The sequence below is a fragment of the Neophocaena asiaeorientalis genome, unplaced genomic scaffold, assembly GCF_003031525.2.
Source record: "Neophocaena asiaeorientalis asiaeorientalis breed wild unplaced genomic scaffold, Neophocaena_asiaeorientalis_V1.1 scaffold504, whole genome shotgun sequence".
NCBI lineage: Eukaryota > Metazoa > Chordata > Mammalia > Artiodactyla > Phocoenidae > Neophocaena > Neophocaena asiaeorientalis.
The window spans coordinates 4184943-4209362 of record NW_020174438.1 but is presented as its reverse complement, the minus strand read 5'-3'; the positions used below and the strand labels follow the sequence as shown (position 1 = coordinate 4209362).

Sequence of the window (24420 nt, the reverse complement as noted above, 5' to 3'; positions counted from 1 at the left end):
GTGACGATTTTTGTTTTTGGAATAACATTTTTTACAATGTTGTGTTCGTTTCCGCTGTAGAGCAAAGTGAATCAGCTATATGTATACAAATATCCCCTCCTTTTTGGATTTCCTTCCCATTTAGGTCACCACAGAGCACTGAGTAGAGTTCCTTGTGCTATACAGTAGGTTCTCATTAGTTATCTATTTTATACATAGTAGTGTATATATGTCAATCTCAATCTCCCAGTTCATCCCACCACCACCCCTTCCCCCCTTGGTGTCCATACGTTTGTTCTCTCAAATAGGTTCATCTGTACCATTTTTCTAGATTCCACATATGTGCATTAATATATGATATTTGTTTTTCTCTTTCGGACTTACTTCACTCTGTATGACAGCCTCTAGGTCCATCCACGTCTCTGAAAATGGCACAGTTTTATTCCTTCTTATGGCTGAGTAATGTTCCATCGTATATATGTACCACATCTTCTGTATCCATTCCTCTGTTGATGGACACTTAGGTTGCTTCCATGTCCTGTCTATTGCAAATAGTGCTGCAATGAACACTGGGGTGCATGTACCTTTTGGAATTACGGTTTTCTCCGAGTATATGCCCAGGAGTGGGATTGCTGGGTCATATGGTAGTTCTAGATTTAGTTTTTTAAGGAACCTCCAGACTGTTCTCCATAGTGGCTGTATCAATTTACATTCTCACCTAGAATGTAGGAGGGTTCCCTTTTCTTCACATCCTCTCCAGCATTTATTGTTTGTAGACTTTTTGATGATGGCCATCCTGACTGGTCTGAGGTGACACCTCATTGTAGTTTTGATTTGCATTTCCCTAATAATTAATGATGTTGAGCATCTTTTCTTGTGCCTCTTGGCCATCTGTGTGTCTTCTTTGTAGAAATGTCTATTTAGGTCTTCTGCCCATTTTTTGGTTGGGTTGTTTTTTGATATTGAGCTGCATGAGCTGCTGGTATATTTTGGAGATTAATCCCTTGCCAGTTGCTTCCTTTGCAAATATTTTCTCCCATTCTGAGGATTGTCTTTTCGTCTTGTTTGTGGTTTCCTGTGCTGTGCAAAAGCTTTTAAGTTTCATTAGGTCCTATTTGTTTATTTTTATTTCCATTACTCTAGGAGGTGGGTCAAAAAAGATCTTGCTGCGATTTATGTCAAAGAGTGTTTTGCCTATGTTTTCCTCTAAGAGTTTTATAGTGTCCAGCCTTACATTTAGGTCTTTAATCCATTTTGAGTTTATTTTTGTGTATGCTGTTAGAGAGTGTTCTAATTTCATTCTTTTACATGTAGCTGTCCAGTTTTCCCAGTGCCACTTATTGAAGGGACTGTCTTTTCTCCATTGTTTATTCTTGCCTCCTTTGTCACTGATTAAGTGACCATAGGTGCATGGGTTTATCTCTGGACTTTCTATCCTGTTCCATTGATCTATATTTGTTTTTGTGCCAGTACCATACTGTCTTGATTACTGTAGCTTTGTAGTATAGTCTGAAGTCAGGGAACCTGATTCCTCCAGCTTCGTTTTTCTTTCTCAAGATTGTTTTCACTATTCGGGGTCTTTTGTGTTCCCATACAAAAGGTAAAATTTTTTGTTTTAATTCTGTGAAAAATATCCTTGGTAATTTGATAGGGATTGCATTGAATCTGTAGATTGCTTTGGGTAGTATAGTCATTTTCACAATATTGATTCTTCCGATCCAAGAACATGGTATATCTCTCCATCTGTTTGTGTCATCTTTGATTTCTTTCATCAGTAACTTATAGTTTTCTGAGTACAGGTCTCTTACCCCTTTTAAGCCAGGCACCCCCATGCTCTACTCATCTCCAGCTCACGCACACCTTTCAAATCTTTTAATTACATGATACTTTGCCTAACTTTTTGGTTCTTTCCGTAGATCAAAGAGGTAGAAATGAAGAATAAGTAATTAACAGATGACCAGATCTCTTCCCTAGCTTCCCCTTCAGTAATCTCCCAAACAAACTGTGTGACCAAACTGTGTGAACAAGGTAACATCTAGAGTGAACGAGCCTGCATGCAACGGGGGGATGGTGACCACTCTGACCCCCATTCCAATGACTAACTGAGATTACTTCCCTCCTTCCCTTTAAAAGTTTCATGGCTGAGCAGAATCTTTGGAGGTGGTTTTTGGGGACACTGAGTCCACCATCTCCCCAGATTGCCAGCATTCTGATTAAAGGCACCGTTCCTTTCTACTATTTGTGAGTAGTGATTTTGTAAGCAGCGCGCAGTGGGACCCCCCTTTGATAACAAAAGGAGAGCGTGTCAAGGAGGGAGCATTAAGTGTGTCACGCACACACTTTTGAGAGCCCGAGTCAGATGAGTACAGAAAAGGCAACTATTGGATTGGATAACATGGAGGTCAAGAGGAGCTTTGGTTACACGGTAGGAGCAAAGACAGATTGGAACGGACTGAGGGAAGAATGGGAGGTGAGAAAGGGGGAGACGTAGACAGGAATTTGACAAGGACAGGGAATAGAAGACTGTCAGGGAAACAAGTAGCTGAAAAAGTGGGTCAAGGGATGAAGGCACATTTGACTGTGGATAGAAATGATCCAGTAGAGGGGATGAGAGAAAGGGGAGGACCAAAGGAATAAATTCTTTGAAAAAAGAAAGTAGGGACAGACCTTAGAAAGGTGGAGAAACTTCTCCTTGGTCATAACAAAGGGAGGAAGGAAATGAAGATGGTGAGCTGGGAGTTTGGCAAAGGAAGATGAGAGGGATCCTCCTATCTGATAGCTTAAATTTTCTCTATAAAATGGAAGACAAGGTCATCTGCTAAAAGTGAGAGGTAGGGAGGTCTAGGCAGGCTTGAAGAGGGAAGAGAAGGTGTAAGAATCATGGGGTGGGGGTGGGGGGACACACATGCTAGAAGATCACAGTAGGATGGCTGACGGTGCTGGGAGCCCATTTGAGCTATGAAATCATGAGTTTAAAGGAAGTATACTGGTGGCCATGCCTTCTCTATAAATCCTGCAGCTTACCTAGGTGTCTGGAATCCCAATGGGAGTCTTGTCATGGAGGAGCCCTCGAACGAGGCAGAACAGCGAGCAGAGCTTTTCAGCCAGGACTCTGAAAGATCACAGCTGCCACCCTCCCCGACCTCTTAGACAGGCTTTATGAGTGAGTCTCCTCATTCTTGGCATCAGTTTCCCATGTCTTAGTTTCCCTCAGACCTTGTAAAATTTACATTTCATCAGGCTGGAAACCAAAACCCATTGTGAACAAGAAAGATAATGCTCTAAAAATATCAGCTATTCATAACATTTCTCCTTTTTAAAATTACATTATCCACTCCCTTCCATGCGATCTTTGCCTAATGTGCCGTTCCCTATTTGTCCTAATGACTGGAACAAGAGCAGAAAAACACAGCTACAGCCAAGGGTAGGGAAAGCAATTATTTTATGAAATATGGTAGGGTGTAAAATGTTTACTGTTATTTCCTGACCCTTAGACTGAGCTTATACTTCCTTAAATATCTTCTCCAACTATCTGGAATTTTCTCCCTATGCATTTTAAAGACTGTTCAAATACCTTTTCCTTTGTGGAACTGTTGCTAATGTTTTCCTGTCTCACACCCTCTGGTTAAAGTTGATCTCTCCCTCCCTTTATACCCTCATTGCACCTCTTTTATAGCATAACTTGGAGCTAGGGCACTTTTATGTTTTATACACATGTCCACCCCTCCATATGACTGTGATTTCAGGGAGACAGTCAGTTTGAATGGTGCTTGGTACATAGTAAGTGCCTTTAATTGTTTGCTGAGTTGTATTGACTTCACCATGGCTCATCTCATCCCTGCCCGTTAATCTTACAAAATGGGCAGGTCCTCTATGTAAATGACTATTTCCTGAGAACTCAGTGCTTGGGTTGAGCTGAAGGAATCCCTATGCATGCCTATAAACGTGGAGCTGAGCACAGCTTGTGCCCACCTAAGGACTTCTGGGCTAGACACTCATGGATCTTGGCATCTATTCCTAGGCCATAATCTTGCATGCTTTCTTTTGGGGATGATTACTTAGAATAAGGCTCATTGTTCTCTCATGTCCACTGGGTCAAAAACATTTGTCATTGTGCTCAGCTCTCAGTAACATGAGGGGCTGTTTAATCAAAATGTGTTGTGTGACCTGCAGATATGGTAGAGTCTATTTTTTCCACATGGTTAACAATATTTGAAAGTGACTCCAATCCTTTCCAATGGACAGATCTTACCTTGTCGGGCTCATCTAGGTCTCTAAGCCACCCCCACTGCCGAGGCTCCCTCAGACAAGCCCAGCCCGGGGGAACTGGGCTACAGTAGCTTCCTTAATCTCTGTTACTCAATCCCAGGTTTCTGGGGTCCACTACTAGTTGATTGAGGGCTAATCCATTCCAGAATACTATCAGCAAAGGGGAGTTGTTTACTGTATATATTTAATGTCATAAAACCTTTAAGCAATTTATCTTGAGGGCTCCCAAAGTGTACCAAATGGTTATTTTACAAATTAGAGTGAAAATTTGCTCTGTGATACAGCAGTTTAATGGCCCCCCTTACGAAAGCAGCCCTGAGCACCATCCACATCTACGATGCTGCTGATCCCTCAGTGAATGGCTCTGTGTACACCCTCTGCTCCCACCCACTCTGCCCTCCACTCCACACCCAGGCAGTCACCAGCTTCTTTCACAATAGCTCACAGGAGCTTTTTCAAAAATTGCTCTTACATCCGCTCTCTTCTCACCAGTCACACTGAACTTCTTTCTGTTCTTCCAGTTGAGGGTCTATTAAGTGGTTAAGCACATGAATTCTGCTATCTACTAGCTGTGTAACTTCAGGCAAGTGATGATTTCACTGAGTTTCAGTTTCCTCATCTATAAAATAAAGATATTAATGGTATACCTGCCTCATGGTATTATTGTAAGGATTAAATGAGATCATTAATGTAAAGCAATTAGAACAGCATTTGGCAAAAAGTAAGCATGTAATAAATAAAAAGAAAGCATGTAATAAATAATAAGTATTGTAAGCATGTGATAAATCATCAGTAGTGTTCCTTGACTACTCCACTTTCTTGCCTTAGAGCATGGAATGTTGTTAACCTCTTATTCACCTGGTTAACTATATGACCTTCATGTTTCACTTTTAAAGTAAATTCCTAGAGGAAACATTTTCTAAGCCTCCGTCCCCCGACCCCCCACACCAAAACTGGGTTGAGTGATCATTTTCTTGTGTCTTACTCCCTTGGTAACCTATACTTCCTTCTGATATCACCCATCATATTGTATACAATAGGCTGTTTCCCATCTGTCTTTCCCATTATACTGCGAGCTCCTTGGGTGCATTCTAGGTGCCTGGCTCTTGGTTATTAATTGTTGAAGGAATGAAAAATGAAAGACTATGAATAAATAGCTTTTTCTACTTATGAAACTGTTCTTGAGCCTTGTTCTATTTTGACCTTTAATACTAATTTTAAATATCACTCTCTATATTTTTCTCTAAATCTACAGGTTCCTAGACCCTTGTTGAGGTGAAGAACAGGTTACTATGAAGTGACCTGCAAGAACAAGTTTCAGAATTCTCTCAAGTCATATTGGGAGTGCAGTCTGCAGTTAGGTATTTGCTTGTGAAGTATCCACAGGCAGTATGATCTTCTCATCATCTTTCATGTGCTTAGCCAATTCCCTACCTGCTTAGTCACTGTATGCCTAGGGAAATGTGAGATGATTTAAATACAGCAATCTAGAAAGCAATGCATATTAACACATAATGCATTATTTCTCTTTAACAGTATGGAAAAGGTGGCTAGAATCAACTGTATTTCTGTTAGAATGGAAGATACTAATTCATTTTCACTCACAGATTGTCTCATTGTCAGCCTCTTGGCAATCGATATTTCCAGTTCCATAAATTTAGATGAACATTACTTAGCAGCTTTTAGAAATCCAGAGGGGGAAGCTGTTGTTAGTCTGAATCCCTCCTCCTTTGAACATCCCCTCCCCTTTCTGCAGCCATCTTTATAGGCTGGGTATATTTCCAACAGGCAAGTCAGCTACAGCATGGGTAATGTATCATGGTGGTCTCTCTGAATAGCCCATAAGAATGAGCAGCAGACAGCTTCTTGCTTGACTTGCCTGAATCCTCACTCTGTCCCTATCTCTCCTGGTTCTAAACCCCTGGAATGGTGCTGCCACCATTGATCCTCATTCGTTGCCACTCTTGATTCGGGGCTGCTGCCTGCTGTCCCCCGTTTTGCACCTTGCTTGCTCCTACCAAGGATAGTTCAGGTTCTTGATGACCTCCACTGCCTCAGATAGAAGCTCTCAGCAGGCCTGAGCATTCGTTCTACAGAGCTCAGGTCCTGCCCCATCATGAGAGTCTGCTGGGGAGAGAGGGGACATAGATTTTCTGCCTTAACCTGCTCTGCAGGTCAACAGTTAGAAATGGAGCCTTGTTGGAAAAAAAGGGGTTGGTGTGTCCAAAGGCAGGACTGGAAGGGAGAATTTCAGTGCGCTTCTCACTCAGGGCATCAGATGACCATTTCTGGAGAAATTCAGAGACCATGGACTAGATAGACACTATGACTTTAGGGACTCGGTAAAATTCTGTAGCCTCGGTTACTTCCACATGGTTGTTAGTTTGTCACCCCTTTACGATGTCCCTGTAGTGATCAAGAAAACAAAGAAACAAAGAAACAGACAAAAGCACCCTACACAACATGAAGAACTTGTTAGCTTTCCCGGGGTGAGGTGGCAAAGTGAGGAATTGCCTCGCAAACGTCAAGATTAATGGGGGGAGAGTCACTGAACGACAGGTTGGTGGTTGCATATTCTGAGAGGTGAGGAAAACAGGCTGAGTCTGGGGGTGGGGAGCTGGGAGTTTGTCTGTACTAAAAAAGGGGCCCAACACAGACATTCCTTGCCAGGTCAAGCCAAACTATTCTAACATCAATGAAAAATGAAGGACTAAAGCTGTCTCAAGGCAAGGAAGAAGGAAGAATAGAGGTGTATGTTTTACCAAATGAGGAAAGACACGTGGGGAAAGTTCTGAGAGGTGGCAGCTGTGATCCAGATGTTTTCCAGCAAGCAAATGAAAGAACTGGAAAAGCAAGTTATAAACTCCTCTGAGTATGTAGAAATAGCCTGCCTTGCTTTGGCTGAGGATAAAAAGACCTGCAAATTGCATAGGTGCCTAGAAAAGGTAGGCGTAGCAGACACTGTTTGTTGCGAATTCAATACTCACTCTCCCTCCTACTTCCTAAAAGCAATGTGATTTTGCTCATGAATTTACTCTTCTTCATGGAGCCATTTTGGTCAATGGGAAGCTGACACGCTTCCCATTGGAAGAAGAGCTGGAACGCTCTTCCCATCTCTAGGGCATAGTTTAAGCCCACGATGACAATCTCATTCCTAAAGTCTGTGATTGGTTTAGAAAAAGAGCGTGTTCCAAATTTGCTAACAAGATAAGAAGGAAGACTGAAAATAGATTTCTGAGTTCATTCCTAAGAAAGAAACATGGAAAGAGATGATCCCCTTCTTCCTCTAGATGTTGTCATGATTGGATGAAATACCTGGAAGTAGTAGTCATTTGCCACAAACCTGCTGATGAAGTCAACATACAAAGTGGGCAGAAAAAAGGAAATTATAGAGGTTGAGCTGGGGCCTTGCTGCACCACATCTGGAAAAGCCTTATCTGTGGACCTGCTATTTAAACCCCTTTGAGTTGGGGCTTTCTTGTATCTGTAGCCCAAAGGATCCCATTGAATAAAGAAGGTTTCTGTCCTCTCTGGGCTCTTCTGGGACGGAGGCACACTTGGACTCAGCTGCAGCATCTTCCTGGCCCAGGAATTTTGCAAACTGGGTCTGAAATCTTTGTGGGTCTCAGAGTCCCATTCATTTCCCCTAGAACTTAATTTGCTTTCCATCGCATTTGGGGAGTGAGGTTGGGAGGAAAGGTGAGTTGGGGAAATTACCTCGGAGATCCCCAAAGTTAAGAGGAAAAGGGACATACTTACTTTTCCAAAAGTGCAGGCAGTGCTGAGGGGACAGGTGGGTTGCCTTTCCCATTGGGTGATTCTGACTGAATGGAAAACAGGAGACAGAGAATTGAGGATCAGCTAGGAAGGAAGAAGCCTGGGCCAACAGGCCTCCGATGATGCTGGGGAGGGGGTTGCTGCTGCTCTTCTTTCCCCTTCCCCCTCCCCAAGCTTTCTAATCTGCATCTGAGCTCAGGCATTGGCCCTTCCTCAGGGCTTCTCTGCCCTCCTTTCCTGGGTGTTCTTTCCCTCTGGGGCACAGGCAATGTGCACATTTTCCTTCTCCTCTTCCAAGTTTCCTTGAATAAGGGAAAGAGTTTACATCTTGAGGCTCCATTCTGGAGGGGAGCCATCACTTTCTCTCTATTCCCTGTTTACTGACTTGGACTAAATACCAGGGAGGCTCCTACCAAATGCAGGCCCCAAGGCCCCTGGGATGGATTCACACAAGCCCATCACTGCCCTCGAGATACAGTTCCAAGCACAACTCTCAGGAGATACCTGCCATTCCTAAAAGCTCAAGGCATCAGAAATTTCTTTATAATAAATTCCCCAGGAATACCACGTTGTTTTGCTGCAATGGATTTGGTTTAAACAATGGCTTTCAACTCTGCCTGCATGTTAGAATCGCCTGGGGGATATTTTCTTAAAGTACTGACCCAATCTACAATCTTGGGTTGGGGCCTACGCATTGAATGTTTTAGAAGTACCCTATGTGATTTTAATGGATAGCCCTGATTGCTAACCCCTAGTCTAAAGGAATATATATATTTGGAAGCCACATTATACATTTAGTACAGAATGGGAAATAGTCCCTGTTAAAAGCACTAACTAGCTCTCCTAAGAGTTTTAGGTAGGTTTAACCAGATTCACAAAGTTCTGGAATCTAGAAAATATTTTGTTTATAGGAATAGTCTTTGTTTTAAAAAAAAATTGAAGCAGATTTTTTTTCTGATTATAAGTAATACATTCTTACTCTAGAAATATAGAGGCATCAAGAAAATTAAAATCACCTGTGATTTTACCATTGCCCAGAGATAACCATTATTAGTAGTTTTACTTACATTCTTTCAGAATTTTCTGTTTACACACAGAAAAACACTCTTTCTTAAACTACAAAACAGAGTTACGCTGTATATACTGGGGTTTTGCTTTTTGTTAATAGTAAATTATGGACTTTTTTCATGTCGATAAATAAAATTTTATATTTTAATCATATATTTAGTAGCTGCATAGAAACCCCTTATTGAGCTTTTCATAATTTATTAAACCAATCTCTTATTAATGGGAATTCTGCTTATTTCCAATTTTTCAATGTTGTAAACCATGCTGTAATGAATCAAAGCAGGGTAACATTGGGTTTAAGAACTCAGGCTCTGGAATCAGAGGGCCTAGGGTTCAAAGCTCAGCTTACCAAGTACTCCATAATGCAATCTTCAGCTGCTTAAACCCACTGCAGAGTGGAGAGTTCTGGTTTAAGCATGAAAAGACATACGCTTTGCAAGGAACGCTCTCTGAGCTGCCAGCACCTTGCTCAAGGACACTGAGTCTTCTCGGGGCAGTACAAGACCTGAGGCCTGGTCTATACTGAGGCTTCTGAACCCATAGCTCAGAATCTGTGCTGGGAATTTCCTCTCCTTGTTGACCCTACCCCATCCAGGTCACCCCCATAGTTGTGAGCCTGAGGCCCAGGAGGCAAGCATTATCATACTCACCAGGGCTGGTAAGGAGGGGATGGGAGATGAGCTGGGCGACTGGCCAGGCAGGTTCAGGATATTAAACTTGGGTACCACGGCCACGCTGACCCTCCGGCGGGGCATGTTCTGTGGGAAGAGAAGGGATCAGGCCCACTGTCATGGAGGGAGCAGCACCCAAAGTTCAGAAAGGCCTGGGAAGTGCCTACTAATTCCAAATGCTGTGTTCAATGGATATCCTGGTTTTAGGGTAGTGATGGTGCTGGGGGTTGGTGTAGAGAGAGTGGCCAAAATTAACAAATTTTTTTTATTAGTGATGAGTGATTTCTCAACATGTTCTGATTTTAATTTCTCAGATCCTGAAGAGATGGAACAGAAATGACGCCCAGTCATTGGACAGTGTATGAAACCCTGGACAGTGTATGAAAATGATCTATGGTGATAACCAAAGTTTGTGCATCATTTCATGTTCATTAAAGAGATGGTGCGGTACTGGAAGCCACGAGCAAGGGAAGGTTGGAGGATGAGCTAGCAAGGTTCGGAAGCTGAATGAGAGACTCTGTCCAGAGGTTCTTTTGCACCTGTGGATCCAAGAATGACTGATTTCCTGGCTGACTGTGGAAACTTCTGTCTTTCTTTCCCCAGTATTCCTTGAACATGCATACCTTTCCCAGCGAGAGGGACATGGACCGTGCTGTGCGAGGGACCCCATCTTCTGCAGCAGGAGGGAACAGAGAAGAACCCAGGTTAGTTCTCAGAGTAGGCTCCAGCAGGAAGCAGATAGCAGAAACTAAGCCAAGGTATCTATGGGCCAGAACTGACCCTCAAGGGATGTCCCAAGGGCCTAGGTGCAGAGGTCACTGAATTTGACACTTGACCTTTTGAAACAATCATCTGCAGAGTGGGTTTTTTTGGGGACACAGCCTTCATCCTAACTCCTCTGGACACTATGAGAATCCCTAGTCTTGCACCTCTGGTCTCCACCTCACACCACCACACGGTCTCTGGGTTATGCCGTGGAGAATATGTGAAGATTCCTCGTAGCAATACCAGGGCTTATTGGGTCATTTCTTGCTCATTCAAGGAATGTACAGTCACGGAAATTATGAGCAAGGAAGGTGTGGTGTCAATAAAAAATGGAAACTTGTTGACAATAGTAATTTCAATATGTCATCTACAAAATAATTCAGAACAAAAGAAACTAGCACCCCTGGATTTTCTTCTCCTTAGTACATATATTAAGTGATATGTAAAATATGTAAAATTCATGTAAAATATTTAGCACCACACCTGGATAATACTACCACTAGAAAACACCAGTATGTGTAGAGAAAGGTTTTTGACAGCTCAGTTCAGTTTGATTCAGTTTGACCAATACCGTCTAGTCTGTATAGCTGCCTATTCCTCATATTCATGTATTTTAGGTGTTTCTCTTGAAAAGCACATAACTAACATTTTTCTTAATCTAATCTGAGGTTTTCTATTAACCAACAAGTCTAAGTTGTTTATATTTCTTGTGATTGATATATTTCTACCATCTCATTTTGTAGTTTATATTTCCTTCATTAATTGAATTTTTTCTAACCTTCCCTCCACCCAAATTGGTTTGGAATTTATATATTTTAGTTGTAATCTTTAGTGTGCCCCCTTAAACTTTTAACATGTTACATGACATTAGATTTTAAATGAATCAAGATCTCTATCCTTTTCCTGAATCAACCTTAAAAAAATGATCACTCCTTTGAACTTAAATTATATTGCTTTTCAGTATTTTTTAAATTAATTATTAATTAAATTTTGTTTTTGGCTGCCTTGGGTCTTCGCTGCTGCGCATGGGCTTTTTCTAGTAGCGGCGAGCGGGGGGCTATTCTTCACTGCGGTGAGCGGGCTTCTCATTGCGGTGGCTTCTCTTGTGGAGCATGGGCTCTAGGTGCGCGGGCTTCAGTAGCTGTGGCATACGGACTCAGTAGTTGTGGCACATGGGCTCAGTAGTTGTGGCTCATGGGCTCTAGAGCACAGGCTCAGTAGTTGTGGCGCACAGGCTTAGTTACTTCACAGCATGTGGGATCTTCCCCGACCAGGGCTCATACCCATGTCCCCTGCATTGGCAGGCGGATTCTTAACCACTGTGCCACAAGGGAAGTCCCTGTTTTTCAGTATTTTTATTTTACTTTGTTTTAGAAATCCCAAATTATGATGATTGTTGTTTTACACAGTGAATGCTTATTTAGATTTACCCACATGTTTACAAATGTCTTTGATCACCATCCCTTCTTGCTTCTGACTTTCTTTTGATCTCAATTTTATTTTTCCCTAAGCACATCCTTTAGTTGTTCTTTTAGCAAGGATCTGTGAGAGGTAAACTTTCTCAGTTGTTGCCATAAAATGTTTTTACAAAGCCCTCAAGCTTGCATGATAGTTTAGTTGGTAGTATTATCTCCAGGTTGACAGTTATTTTCTCTCAGCTCTTTGGACACTACTTCATTGTCTCCTGGTCCTATTATTGGTCTTGGAAATTGCCATTCCTTTGTGAATAATCCGTCTTCTCTCTCTGGTTATTTTTAAGAACTGCACTTTGTCCTTGGGGTTCTAAAGTTTCTCTCTGATGTGTTTTTATTTCTTTTGCTTGGGAGTCTCTGTACTTCCTAAATGCAAGGATTCATGTCTTTCTTTAGTTCTGGAAAATTCTCAGATCCTGGGAAATTCCTTTGAATATTTTCTCTCCCTTATTCTCTCATTACGGATCTCCTAATAAAAGTATTTCGAAGTTTCTCATTCTATATCCCGTATCACATTTCTTTCATATTTAAATTAATTTATCCCTCTGAACTGAATTTTGGGTGACTTCTTCAAATCTGTCATCTAGTTGACAAATTTTTTCCTCAACTGTTCCTAATCTGATGTAAATGTTGTACCAATCAGGATAAGCTAGGCTATGCTACGATAATAAACAACCCCAAAGCCTTAGTGGGTTATAACAACTAAGATTTATTTCTTGCTTTTGCTACATGTCCATTTGCTTATGAGTTGGCAGCAGGCTCTGCTCTCCATCCCCTCACTCAAGACTCAGGCTGATGGAGCTTCTACTATTTTGGAGCAGTGATGGTTGCCATGTCTAGAGAAAGAAACATAAGGCAAATGGCACACTAGTTCTTATGGACCTCAGTTCAAATGCGACACATATCCCTCCACTGACATTTAATGCCAAATCACATGGCCTCACCTAACTTCAAGGGGATGGAGAAGAAGTGTGCCCATCTGAATGGGCACATTCAGGAGGAGGAGATCTGAATATTGAGGAACAGCTTCCATTCTAATAACTACCACTCCTAAACAAATGAGTTTTTAATTTCCACACCTCTATTCCTCATTTCTAGGATTCTATTTTATTCTTTTTTTGACAGTTGTACTCTTCTATTTCATATTTCTGATTTGTTCTTTTATGCCTTTAACAATTTTACCCATATCTTTAAAAAATGTATCAGATTGTTTTATTATCTGCTATCTTTAGCATATAGTCTTGTGGTTTGGGTGTCCGATGATTCTTGCTTGTGGTAGATTGTTTTCCTATTTTATAATTCTATATTGTAAACTCATCTTCTGTGAAGCTTTACTTAGAGGATCCTGTGTCTCCTGGGCACAGGGTGTGTCTCTCCAGAGTGATTTATGTTTGTTTCTGCGGTGTTCCTAGCAGCACCATTGTGATGTTCTTTTCAGAATCTCTGCATATTGCATCACTTTTGTTATGGCATGTACTTTGTGGGCATGCACTTTTCCTATGAGGAAGGAGAAAGCTTCCGTTTTTTTCTTACTAGAGCCCAGGGTGAAACAGACAAACTTCCTTGATTTGTTCCATTGTAAGCTGGTGAGTATTCCACAGATGCAGTCCTTGGAAAGTCTTAACTTTCTATGGGAGGCTCAGAGTCAACTCTCTGCCTTGGATGTCCGAGGCCTCAACTCAGATTGCACATGAGTGCAAAAGCCCAGAGCCCAGATAGCTGAGGCTGACTCTTATCCTCAAGGAAAGCTGCAGGGTGAGCTTGGTTTCAGTTCTCTTTTCTTTTCTTGTATCTGAGTATTTCAATTTCTTTTCTTGTGGAGTCAGCTATTCTTTTAGACTAATGTTTGCTTCACTTTATCCAGCAGAAATTTCTAAGTATTTGTAGTCAAAGGATTTTCAAGTTTTCCAGTCAGCCCAAACAGCAGAACCAGAAAATATTCTTTGTGTATGAAGAGTTCATACAGTTAATAAAATACCAATCTCACAAGTGGCCAAAGAATTAGAGAATTTACACAAGTAGAAATACAAATGCCCAATAAACATTTGAAAAGGTCAAGAAATACAAATTAAAACTATGGGAAGAGATACGATATTGGCCCATCAAAGTCAAAAATATTTTCAAAAAGAAAAGCCAAGAATGTCCATGGCACAATGAATTGAGCATCACCGTTACCCATTAAATGGAAATATCAATGGGTTATTTGGAAATAATTTGCTTTAAGAGCCTTATATGACATATACACACTAATATGTATAAAATAGATAACTAATAAGAACCTGCTGTATAAAGAAAAAAAAAAGATTAGTGACATAAACTCTGAATCTGTCTGTCATCAGAATTCCCCGTTAAAATGCAAATCCACCTGATAGAGGGAATGATTGTTCTTTATTAATCACAGAAAACTGCATATATTAGTTTGTCACCATTAAATATAGAGAGCAAATACACAAGGAATTGAACACAAAACTGGGGCATTTTTTACAGTAGAACGGACAAAGGTAAGATTTCAGGGATCTATTTCAGTCAAGGGACAGCATGAAGGTCTCTAAGTGGGAAAAGATGCCTTGAGAACAAACCTCACTTGTTTCCCATTTTTTAAAGGGAAACCTGTAGTACTATGACTAGAGAGAATCTATGCGATATTTATATTGACTCTTGACTAATTTCTTCTAAAAGCTAGGCATTGCAATGACACTACTTTATTGACGATTCTGGTCACAACTCCTGTCAACTGAAGTTTGTGTTTTTTTCCCTCTCTGGATATTTGGTAAAAGTGACTTTTCCCCTAAAGCTCCCCAGTGACTATTCAATTCTCTGTTTCAGTTTGTTTAATAAAGATCTTATTTATACAGAAAAAAAAAGAGCCTTCTAAATATTCCTTTCCCCTGAGCTAGTATTTACACTTCTGGAAATCTACCTTAAGGAAATAATCCAAAATGCGGGCAATCAGCATGTTTCATATTCAGAAGGAAAAAAAAAGATGTTTTCTTTTTCTTCTGAATGTGTATCACCTTTCTTGAAATCAGAGATATTTTTTTTCACTGTAGTCTTCAGGCACAGACAAAGATTGCGTATATGACAAAGAAGTCATATAAAAGCTTAAAGAACAACCACCATCAGGGAATGGTCACAGAGTATCTGATGGGCACATCTGGCCCCTCTGCACCAGCCCAAGCTGAGGTGTAGCTTGGAAAAACAGTGGAGTGGGAACAGATGTGTGAAAACTACCCATTCACCGTTCAACACTCAACTACCGGCTCCCATCTGATTGTAAGCACTTTCTCAGGCCCCCAGACTGAACGTGGGACTCTGCCATGTGCGCCCATAAAATCTGCTTACATCTATCACAGCACTGCTTACACTGCCTTGCCCTCACCACAGGTGGGGAACTCCTCTGGGTCAGGGGCTGGGTACACTTCACCTCTGTATTCCAGTATCACGTGGGCACACCGGAGATGCTCAATAAACGCCTGTAGAATGAATGGATGAGACTCACGGGCAACTGTGCTCATTCCATCAATCGTGGGTAAGGTGGTTCACAGGAGACCCTGCACCTTGCAGGACAATATTGTAAGAATGCACGTGTTAGGATTTCTTTGGTGGTAGCTTCTCCAACTTCCAACACTGAGAGGGAGAGGTTTCTTAGAGGCCCAGATGCATGTGGGTCAGGAGCCTTGCTGCCAAGACCAAAGCAGACGGTCTGGAGCATGTGTACGCTGCCTTTGGACCCTGGGAAGTGTCACTGATATTCCCCAGGAAACTTGTGAAACCTCCTGTTTATAAAGGTTTCTCCATCTGTTATACTTTGTGTACTTTCCCTCCTTCTGCTCTTGGTAACACGGATGTTTGCATTCCAACAGGGATTCCTGTTGCTAAAAGGTCTGTTTTCTCCTGCTAACACCACACCTCATCAGCCAGAGCCCAAACCCTGGCAAGCTCCCAAGGAGAGATACTGGTCCACAGCACCGTCCTCCTCCACCTGGACTGCGGCAGAGCCTCCTAACTCGTCTCTCCATCCCTCAGTGTCCACACTCTCCTAATGCATCGTCCACTCTGAAGTCAGCAATCTTCTAAAAATAAAATCTATGTCAGCTGGTGTAAACCCGGTGTCTCCTCACTGCCTGGAGGACAAAGATCCAGATTTTTCACAGGGCCTGGCATGTGGCCCTGGTCTAACAAGTCTTACCTTCAACATGTCATTGTCACGCTCCAACACCCCAAACCACAGCAGACTGTTTGTTTCATAGTCTTCTTAGCCCAACCTCCACGCCTTTGCACACGCTATTTCCTCCACTTGGGGTGTATTTCCCCCTTTAGCCTGGAGAACTCCTACTTTTACTTTAAAACACTGCAACTCTCCTACTGTATAGCACAGGGAACTATATTCAATAGTCTGTGATACAATGTTCACTGCAGCACTATTTACAATAGCCAGGACATGGAAGCAACCTAAATGTCCGCCGACAGATGAATAGATGAAGAAGATGTGGCACATGTATACAATGGAATATTACTCGGCCATAAAAAGGAACGAAATTGAGTTATTTGTAGTGAGGTGGATGGACCTAGAGTCTGTCATACCGAGGGAGCTAAGTCAGAAAGAGAAAAACAAATACCGTATGCTAACACATATACATGGAATCTAAAAAAAAAAAAAGGTCAGGAAGAACCTAGGGGCAGGTCAGGAATAAAGACACAGACGTAGAGAATGGACTTGAAGACACAGGTAGGGGGAAGCGTAAGCTGGGAAGAAGTGAGAGAGTGGCATGGACATATATACACTACCAAATGTAAAACCGATAGCTAGTGGGAAGCAGCTGCATAGCACAGGGAGATCAGCTTGGTGCTTTGTGACCACCTGGAGGGGTGGGATAGGGAAGGTGAGAAGGAGCCGCAAGAGGGAAGAGATATGGGGATATATGTATATGTATAGCTGATTCACTTTGTTATAAAGCAGAAACTAACACACCATTGTAAAGCAATTATACTCCAATAAAGATGTTAAAAAAATTATAAATAAATAAATAACAATGACATTCTCCTGAAAAAAAAAAGTCTGTGATAGACCATAACAGAAAAGAATATGAAAAGGAATGTATATATATGTATAACTGAGTCACTTTGCTGTACAGCAGTAATTAACACAACATTGTAAATCAACTATACTTCAATAAAAAACAAAACAAAACCACAGCAACTCAATATCAAGTGGAACCAGATGGTCCTTCCTCTGTGCTTCTATAGCAATCTGTATAGAACTTCTTTAAAAAAGAGTATTTCTTTAAAGCATTTGTCTTGCCCACGAGTCTAAAAGTTGTCTCAGCAGTGTCTCCTTTACCCAGGCTCTCACTCCACCCCTCTGCCCAGACTCCATCTCTCACCTGCATTACTATAATAGTTGCTTTGTGGGTTTCCTTGTCTCTGGCTTTACCCCAGTAATGTAATTGCCACATCACTGCCAGAGGGAATCTTCTAAACTATATATGATCATGTCATTTCCCTGATTAAAATCTTTGGTTGGATCCCTAATGCTTTCCAGGATAAAGTGCAATTTCCTTAGCATGTGCTGCCCAAAGTGGGGACCCCAAAGCACAAAGGTTGTAAGGTTTGGGGTGTGCCACTCTCACAAAGGAGGTTGAATTCTTGCAGCCTATGGGCTTTGCATCAGTGATCAGCTTCTCTGGTTACTTTTATCAGGAGTTGCTTGGGGGCCATTCATGCTTTCTGGTTCCAGGCCCCCAAGCTCACAGGAACAGTGACTGTGAGGCCCCTGTGGGCAGCATTGGGCCAGGCAGCAAGCTTTGCTCACCCTAACACAGGTCCTGGGGCTGTCCCATAGGTATGATCCTAGCCTGGATCCATCAGGGACCCAATATTACAGGGCCAAGGTCAGGGGTGGACAGGAACCCAGTTTCTTACCAGAGGGGCCACAGCTGCGGCTTGAATTCTGATTTGCAAGTTTTTTAAACTCCATGAGCTCTGCATGGTCCTTCTCATATGTCCTCTTCAGGTTCTCCACATACTGCATCATCACTTCTGTTGCTTTCGACATGCGCTTTTCCTGCAGGGAAGAAGAGTGTGAACACACAGGGCATTTGGATGAAAAGCTCATCAGCACTGTTTGCTCTGAGCCAAGCTCTGGGCTGGGGGACTTGAAAGGATACAAGGACCAATCAGACGTGACTCTGCCCTCAGAGTTTGCTGTTGGGGATGTGAGTTGAGACAGGGGCTCAGGCACCTGCACTCAGGGATAACAAGGACAAGCCCAGCCACAAAGCCTCAGGAGATGAGAGGGAGCAGAGTCATCTCTGCTTGCAGAGAATGGGTCAGGGGAGGCTTCTTGAGACGGAGTGAAGTGCTGTAGCGTCTGGGCACATAGCTATGGGCAGGAGAGACAAAGAGCATTAGCCAGGGAACTCCAAGAGCCAAGGTCCAGAGGCAGGCCATCACAAGGCTTCTATTGAGGTGAGGATTTCCCCTCCAGACAGGATCCTTTGCAGAGTGAAAGGGGGTGCCATCACGAATTATGCTGGGACAATAAACATATACCAGAATTGTCTGGAAAGCCAGGAAAGCACAGGTCATCCTACTCATGTAGGAATCAGCAAATGGCTGAGTTTGTTCGCAAGAAGAAAAGGTGAGTTAGGGCTGGGTTGTGAAGGACTTTGAATGCTAGACTAAGGAATTTGGACTTATTCTGAAGGAAGAGGGGAGCCATCGAATGTCTTAAAGTAAGGGAGTGTCATAATCAGGTCGCCAGTGGAGACTGGACTGAAGGGTGTGAGACTGGTGGCAGCAAGAGCAACAAGAGAAGAGAGGATGAGTGCCTGAACCAGTCCAGTGGAACCAGAGAAGACAGTGAGGACAGAGACACGGAAGCCACTTGGAGAAGGGTGAAGGCTGGAGTGAGCCGTGCGTGGGCTGAGAAACACTTTCACGAGGGCTGTGCAAAATGGGGAAGAGTCTTCTCTACTGACACCCCGTGGATCCCTCAGAGATCCTTGCCCGTGGCCTGCCTGTCCACAGAGGGACACGCTCAGTGACTGTCCCCTGGACAAAGTCCCCACAGCCCTGAGCTGAGACCAGCCACTTCCCTAAAGCACTCCCTTTGTTGCTGCTCCCAGCTGGAGTGGCTTCCTGGGTGCTGCTGCTGAGTTGGGTGCCCTTTCGCCGGAAGCACACGGGTGGGACAGCCCCGTGGCTTGTCCTTCCTTCATTCTATGAGAACTGCCCAGGGCTGGGCCCCAGGAACACCCCTGTCATGCAAACCACGCAGCAGGACATGGGTCCACAGTAACAGCAACAGTGATAACGACATCCAGGTGCTTTACAAGTGGCACAGTGCCCTGTATGGCAGATACTGTCAGCATCCACATTTTACGGTTGGAGAAGCTGGAGCACAGAGGCCCAAGGCCACACAGTGAATCCTTGTGGAGCCAGGATGAGAACTCAGGCAGTCTGACCCCACCCCACCAGGCTGGATCAGGGTGGCACCCTGAGTGCCTCACAACTTCAAAGTGGCTGCGAGGGAGCCAGACTTGGGCCTGCACCCCAGCTTTGCCCCACGCTAGTGCTATTACCTTTCTGAGACTTCACGTCTTCATCAGGGGATAAGATTATTTACTTTACAGAGTTGCTGGGAGGATTAATGAAACAAAGCAGTTTTTCCTAAAGCACATTTTGCCAAATACTAGTTCCCTGGGAGTTGAATAGGTATTTTGTGGGAACAAGAAGGGGGAAGTGATTCTTTACTCAAATACATTTGAGAAATATGTCGGTAGTGTTAAACAGACTTTTTCATTACAAGACTTCTCAAAGCCTTGCTTATGCCAACATACATTAGAAATCTCCAACAAAGGAAGGTAGTATGCAGCAGTTCTCAAATGTAGGTATCCATAGAAAGCTTTTTCTGGGGAGCACCTCAAGAATATAGTGGTCCATCAAAAATACACCGAGACGACTACAATTATGAACGTAGGATGTCTGGCACAGAGGAAGCCATCAATAAGCAGTATCTGTAGTTGCCACTGCTTACATCACTGCTCCAGTTACTGCAGACAGAGCAGAGCTCACCTGGCGGACGGCCCCCACCATCTCAGCTCGGCTGGAGAGGCGGGCAGCCAGGCGGTGCAGGACAGCGATGTCCTCCAGCAGCTTCTGGTAGGTCTCCCGGTGCTCACAGTGGTGCCAGAGTGAAGCTGAGGACTGAGGAGGGAGAAGGAACATCACATGGGGTCCTCACAGACCAAGACTTGACCAGGGCTGTCACAAGATGAGCCCTGGCCCCATCCTGGCCGAGAGGAGGGGCCTCGGCAGGGCCCAGGCGATGGCTACTTCTGGGATTGGAGAAGCCCAATGTGAACACTCTGTAGCTGGCTGGCCTGAAGGAAGGGAATCACTTCCGGGTCTCTGGTCCCCAGGGTGCTCCCTTTGCCATCCCAGGTCATCCAGCCCCCTCCTGAGAAGCTGCCAAGGGCTCAGAGGCCTTAACTACAGCCCTGAGGTAACCAAGCCTTTGGGATCTTGGCCTCAGCTCCTCCCAGCTCTGAGGAAGACTGCCTGGCTCAGGGCCTTGGCCCCATTTCTCACTTCAGGAGACTCTACTTGGTGACTGAGAAAAGCAGGAGACCCGGCACAGCCCTTGGGGAAAGTGTCTCCTGCAAGGATTCCCCAATCAGGCTCCACAATTACCGTAATGGAAGCTTTGAAGTGTTCCAGTTCCTTCTCTGTGTTCTCCTCTGTCAGGTTGCGTTCCCTTTCCGCCTGGTTAATTCTAGATTCTAAGGTGTAGCTGTCATTTCTAAAGGCCAAGGACAGTTGTACAAACACGTTCTGTTGGGAACAAGAGTGTTGGAGAGGTGCTAGGAGGAGTTAGTGCTGGGAGCAAGGCTGCCGGTGGATTTTTTGCTCAAGGACTTTAAATCAGCTCCTGGAACCAGCCCCCAAAGCAGCCAAGAACAAGTGAAACTCTCCCTTAATGAAGTAAGCTGCACAAAAGATGGCGAAATAGTAACCTGAGGTCCATGCTAGGTCCTTCCCAGGACCAGAAGACCAAACACATTTTACTGAAAAAGAATAAGAGAATAACACTTTGCTTTTTCCTGAATGTCAAGACATAACATCCTGTATACGGGTTTAGATAAACTCAGGCCAACACAGCTGATTGCATAAGCAGTTTGGATTCATGCTAGGATTTATGGCATGTGGGTTTTGGAGTATTTCACATGAAACCACTGTATTTAAAGAAACCCCACTTGAGATGTAAGCCTGTTGACTCAAAGCAAACTTCAACCAGCATCTTATCTGAATATTCCAAATCCTATGCTGAAAGCAGCTTTTACAAGCTGCCAGGAGATTAAACAAAGCCAAGTATGATCCTGTTAGGAGAAGCTTTCTGGAACAAATATTCCATGCCAAAAATGCAGCCTGCATGAATGAACTTTGAAAGGTGGTGTTGATCAGACATGGAATTCCTGGTCTAATAGGAAACTACTGGGGAGGAGAAATAGACAGATGGACTCTACACAGGAAGGAAGCAATGGCCTTCATTTTTACAGCCCTCATTTACCTTGCCTGTGTCAAGTGGTAGAAGATTTACACCCTTAGGGTGAGTTGATTTTGCCTGAGCATCTGAAGTTCACGTAACATGGCCCACGGTGGGCAGACATCTCCAGACGGAGAACTGAAGACCCTGAACTGCTCGATGATGATGATGATGAGGGCCACGTTGAAAGCTACTCCCTGTTGAGTATCTGCTATACAGCACTGGCAGGAGTTTTACGCACCTTAGCTTGTTTAATCCCTCAACAGTCCTCTGCCATAGGAACTGTTATGTCCACTTTATGGGTAAAGAGACCGAGAGCAGAGAGGTCATTAACTTGTTCAAGGTGTCACAAGGGAGTGGCAGAGCCAGAATTCAGCCTCAGACGATCTTACTCCAAAGCCTGTGCTCCTCTCACCCTGCTGAGCACAGATTGTGTCAGCACACACCTGAGGACAGGAGCGCACCCTTAACCAAAGTGCCCGCGGCCATCACCACCAGCGTCAGTGGGTGGGGATTCTCTGTCTTGCCCAAGCCTCAGTCAAGTTTATCAATAATGCTCAATATTTAGTTCTCTATAACTGGGTTATCCCCTTAATGGCAGTGTGATATAAAGAGCCCTGAAGTCAGTCAGAACACTTGACTCCAAATGCTGATTCTGCTAAGCACTGGGTCTGGGATCTCAGATAACTTATTTAATCCCTCAGTTTCCTCCTTTGTTCTGCTACCTGCTCTACCAGTTTCTCAGAGCTGTGGGGGGGGGGGGAGAGCTGAAAGGATGGATATGTGTGTGCCAAAGACTGTAAGTTCTATGTCTGTGTGCCAGGTAATTGTTACTATCTGTGCCAGATATTTTACACCGTCCATCTCCCTTTGCTTATGTGGTCCACTGGGTCTCAGTAAGTGTATGTTCGTTTTCTTGTTATCAAGGGTAAATTGTAAAATCTTCCATCCTCCCAACCCGGAGTGAAGTATTCTGGAATCATCCATGTTCTTGCTCCCTTCCTTCTATCAATTCCAATGTAATTGTCACGGAAACAAACTACTGCTGGTGCCAGAGGTCCTCACTGTCTCACCTCCGATGCATTCTCTTTGACCATCTACCCCTTCGACAGAATGAAATGCAAATTCCTCTCAGCTCACTCACCAGCCCCATTGGGACAGCTTCTCTACAGAGACAAGGAGGCCCCGAGGAGAATCATGGGAGAATCAGGGAAGGTGGGAGAGCTGACAGCATAGCCACCACCTTGGCTGAGCTGGCTTCCTTACGTCTGAAACCCTCAGAAGGAAAGCACCTTCTTCCTCCAGACCAAAGTCTGAAATGTGAAATCTGACCATCTTTTAATAATTTTGAAATAAATTTGATTCAGTTCTGCAGCCTCCCAGCTGCTCTGTGTATCTAAGTCATACTTTTAAAGAAAACAAACAACCGTCGAAGAAATGTGGAACTTCCAGCTACCGTCTCATCCCTGAGGAAATTTGTCAAAATCTTCCATTAACTGGAGTGGTGGTCGGGGGCTTGGTGGCTCAATAGGGCTGATCACGATGCCCATATTCCCCCCATGGCCCCTCATTCTCATGTTTGTATAAAAATGTCAGGAGCAGAGGCTGGAGAAGGAAATGTTTTGAATGAACCCACTCAAGCTCAAGTACTCAATTTCATAAAACACTGGAGTTACTTACCTCAACTTCCTTTTCAGTGAGTGGAGGGGCACTGTGAAAAAGAAAAGACATGCAAATGAACTTTATCCAACCTTTGAAATAAACCAAAAGGTGCCTTTGAACAGCACGCAGACCAGGTGTTTCCAGGAATTAGAGTAAGCAGGGCTGGCAAGATGGAAAAGATGCAGGGTACCCTTTGTGTGAGTTCTGTAACCCGTGAGATATTCGCCAAGATAGTGACTCCTGCAGAGGAAGTATGGCAGAAACTATTAGATCCTGGGGTCAGTGCTCCACCAGTGCCTCTACTAAGTGTGACTTTGGATGAGTTATTTAATCTAAGTTACTTAATCTCATCTGTCAATTGGGAATAATATCTATCTTGCAGGAGTCTTATAAGGAATATATATACGTATGTATAAATGTGTATATATATGTGTCTATATTCACCTATATATGACATCCACACGTGTATGTATGTGTATATATATGTACATATGTGTATATTCATATGACATCCACACTCAGCGGGCACTCAGGAGATGTTTATTATTATGACTAACTCACAGGCATGCTGTGAGGATTTAATAAAAGACTATACAAGCTATATACTTCATAAGTTGTATACATCTGAACAGCCATTATAATTTTTCTGGGGCTGCCCAGGTCTGCAAAGCCTGACCCTCCTCCTGCCTCTGAGGGGTGTGACAAGGGTGCATGTGAGCCAGAGAATAGATGGTAGGGAAGAGTGGCCAGAGCTCTTCTCCACAGCAAGAGCCTCTTCTGATGGCTGGAATCAGAGTTTGGCCAAGAGAGCCCCAGCTGGTGCAGAGGGTGCGGTTCCCACAGCAAGCATCCTCCACTCTGCACCCTTGCTCGGCTGCTGCTCTGGCTGGTGACTAAAGCAAGCCCTGCTCTGAAACCCGGACGACGTAAATAATGCACCAGGCCCTTTCCCATGCTGGTGTGGGAGAACGGGGAGGAGTCCTACTGGCGTCACAGGACTTGGCAACCAGCATGCCATCGATAAGGTTCTCAGGAAACACAGCTTCCTCCCTTTGACGGGTGTGGAGGGACCCCGAGAGCAAAGGTAGGGGTCAGCAATCTCTGCAAGGGGTTGGTTCTCACCCCTGACAAGGGACTATGAGAACCTTCCTGTCAGGATGAGGCAACAAGACCCCATGGCCATCAAGTCAGCAGAGTACAGAGCACGAGA

The 24420-nt window shown here is 43.7% G+C and overlaps 1 protein-coding gene across 1 annotated transcript in view; it reads right to left on the bottom strand.

Annotated features, from left to right (window-relative positions):
- Positions 1 to 24420, bottom strand: part of IRAG1 (inositol 1,4,5-triphosphate receptor associated 1) — a 77762-nt gene that overhangs the window by 10657 nt on the left and 42685 nt on the right. The window contains exons 11-17 of the mRNA XM_024757070.1: positions 23229 to 23259; positions 20696 to 20836; positions 20078 to 20209; positions 17924 to 18065; positions 10388 to 10437; positions 9744 to 9851; positions 8008 to 8072 (exon numbers count right to left, since the gene is read on the bottom strand). Coding sequence (XP_024612838.1) covers positions 8008 to 8072; positions 9744 to 9851; positions 10388 to 10437; positions 17924 to 18065; positions 20078 to 20209; positions 20696 to 20836; positions 23229 to 23259 — 669 coding nt within the window. The remainder of the gene's footprint in view (positions 1 to 8007; positions 8073 to 9743; positions 9852 to 10387; positions 10438 to 17923; positions 18066 to 20077; positions 20210 to 20695; positions 20837 to 23228; positions 23260 to 24420) is intronic.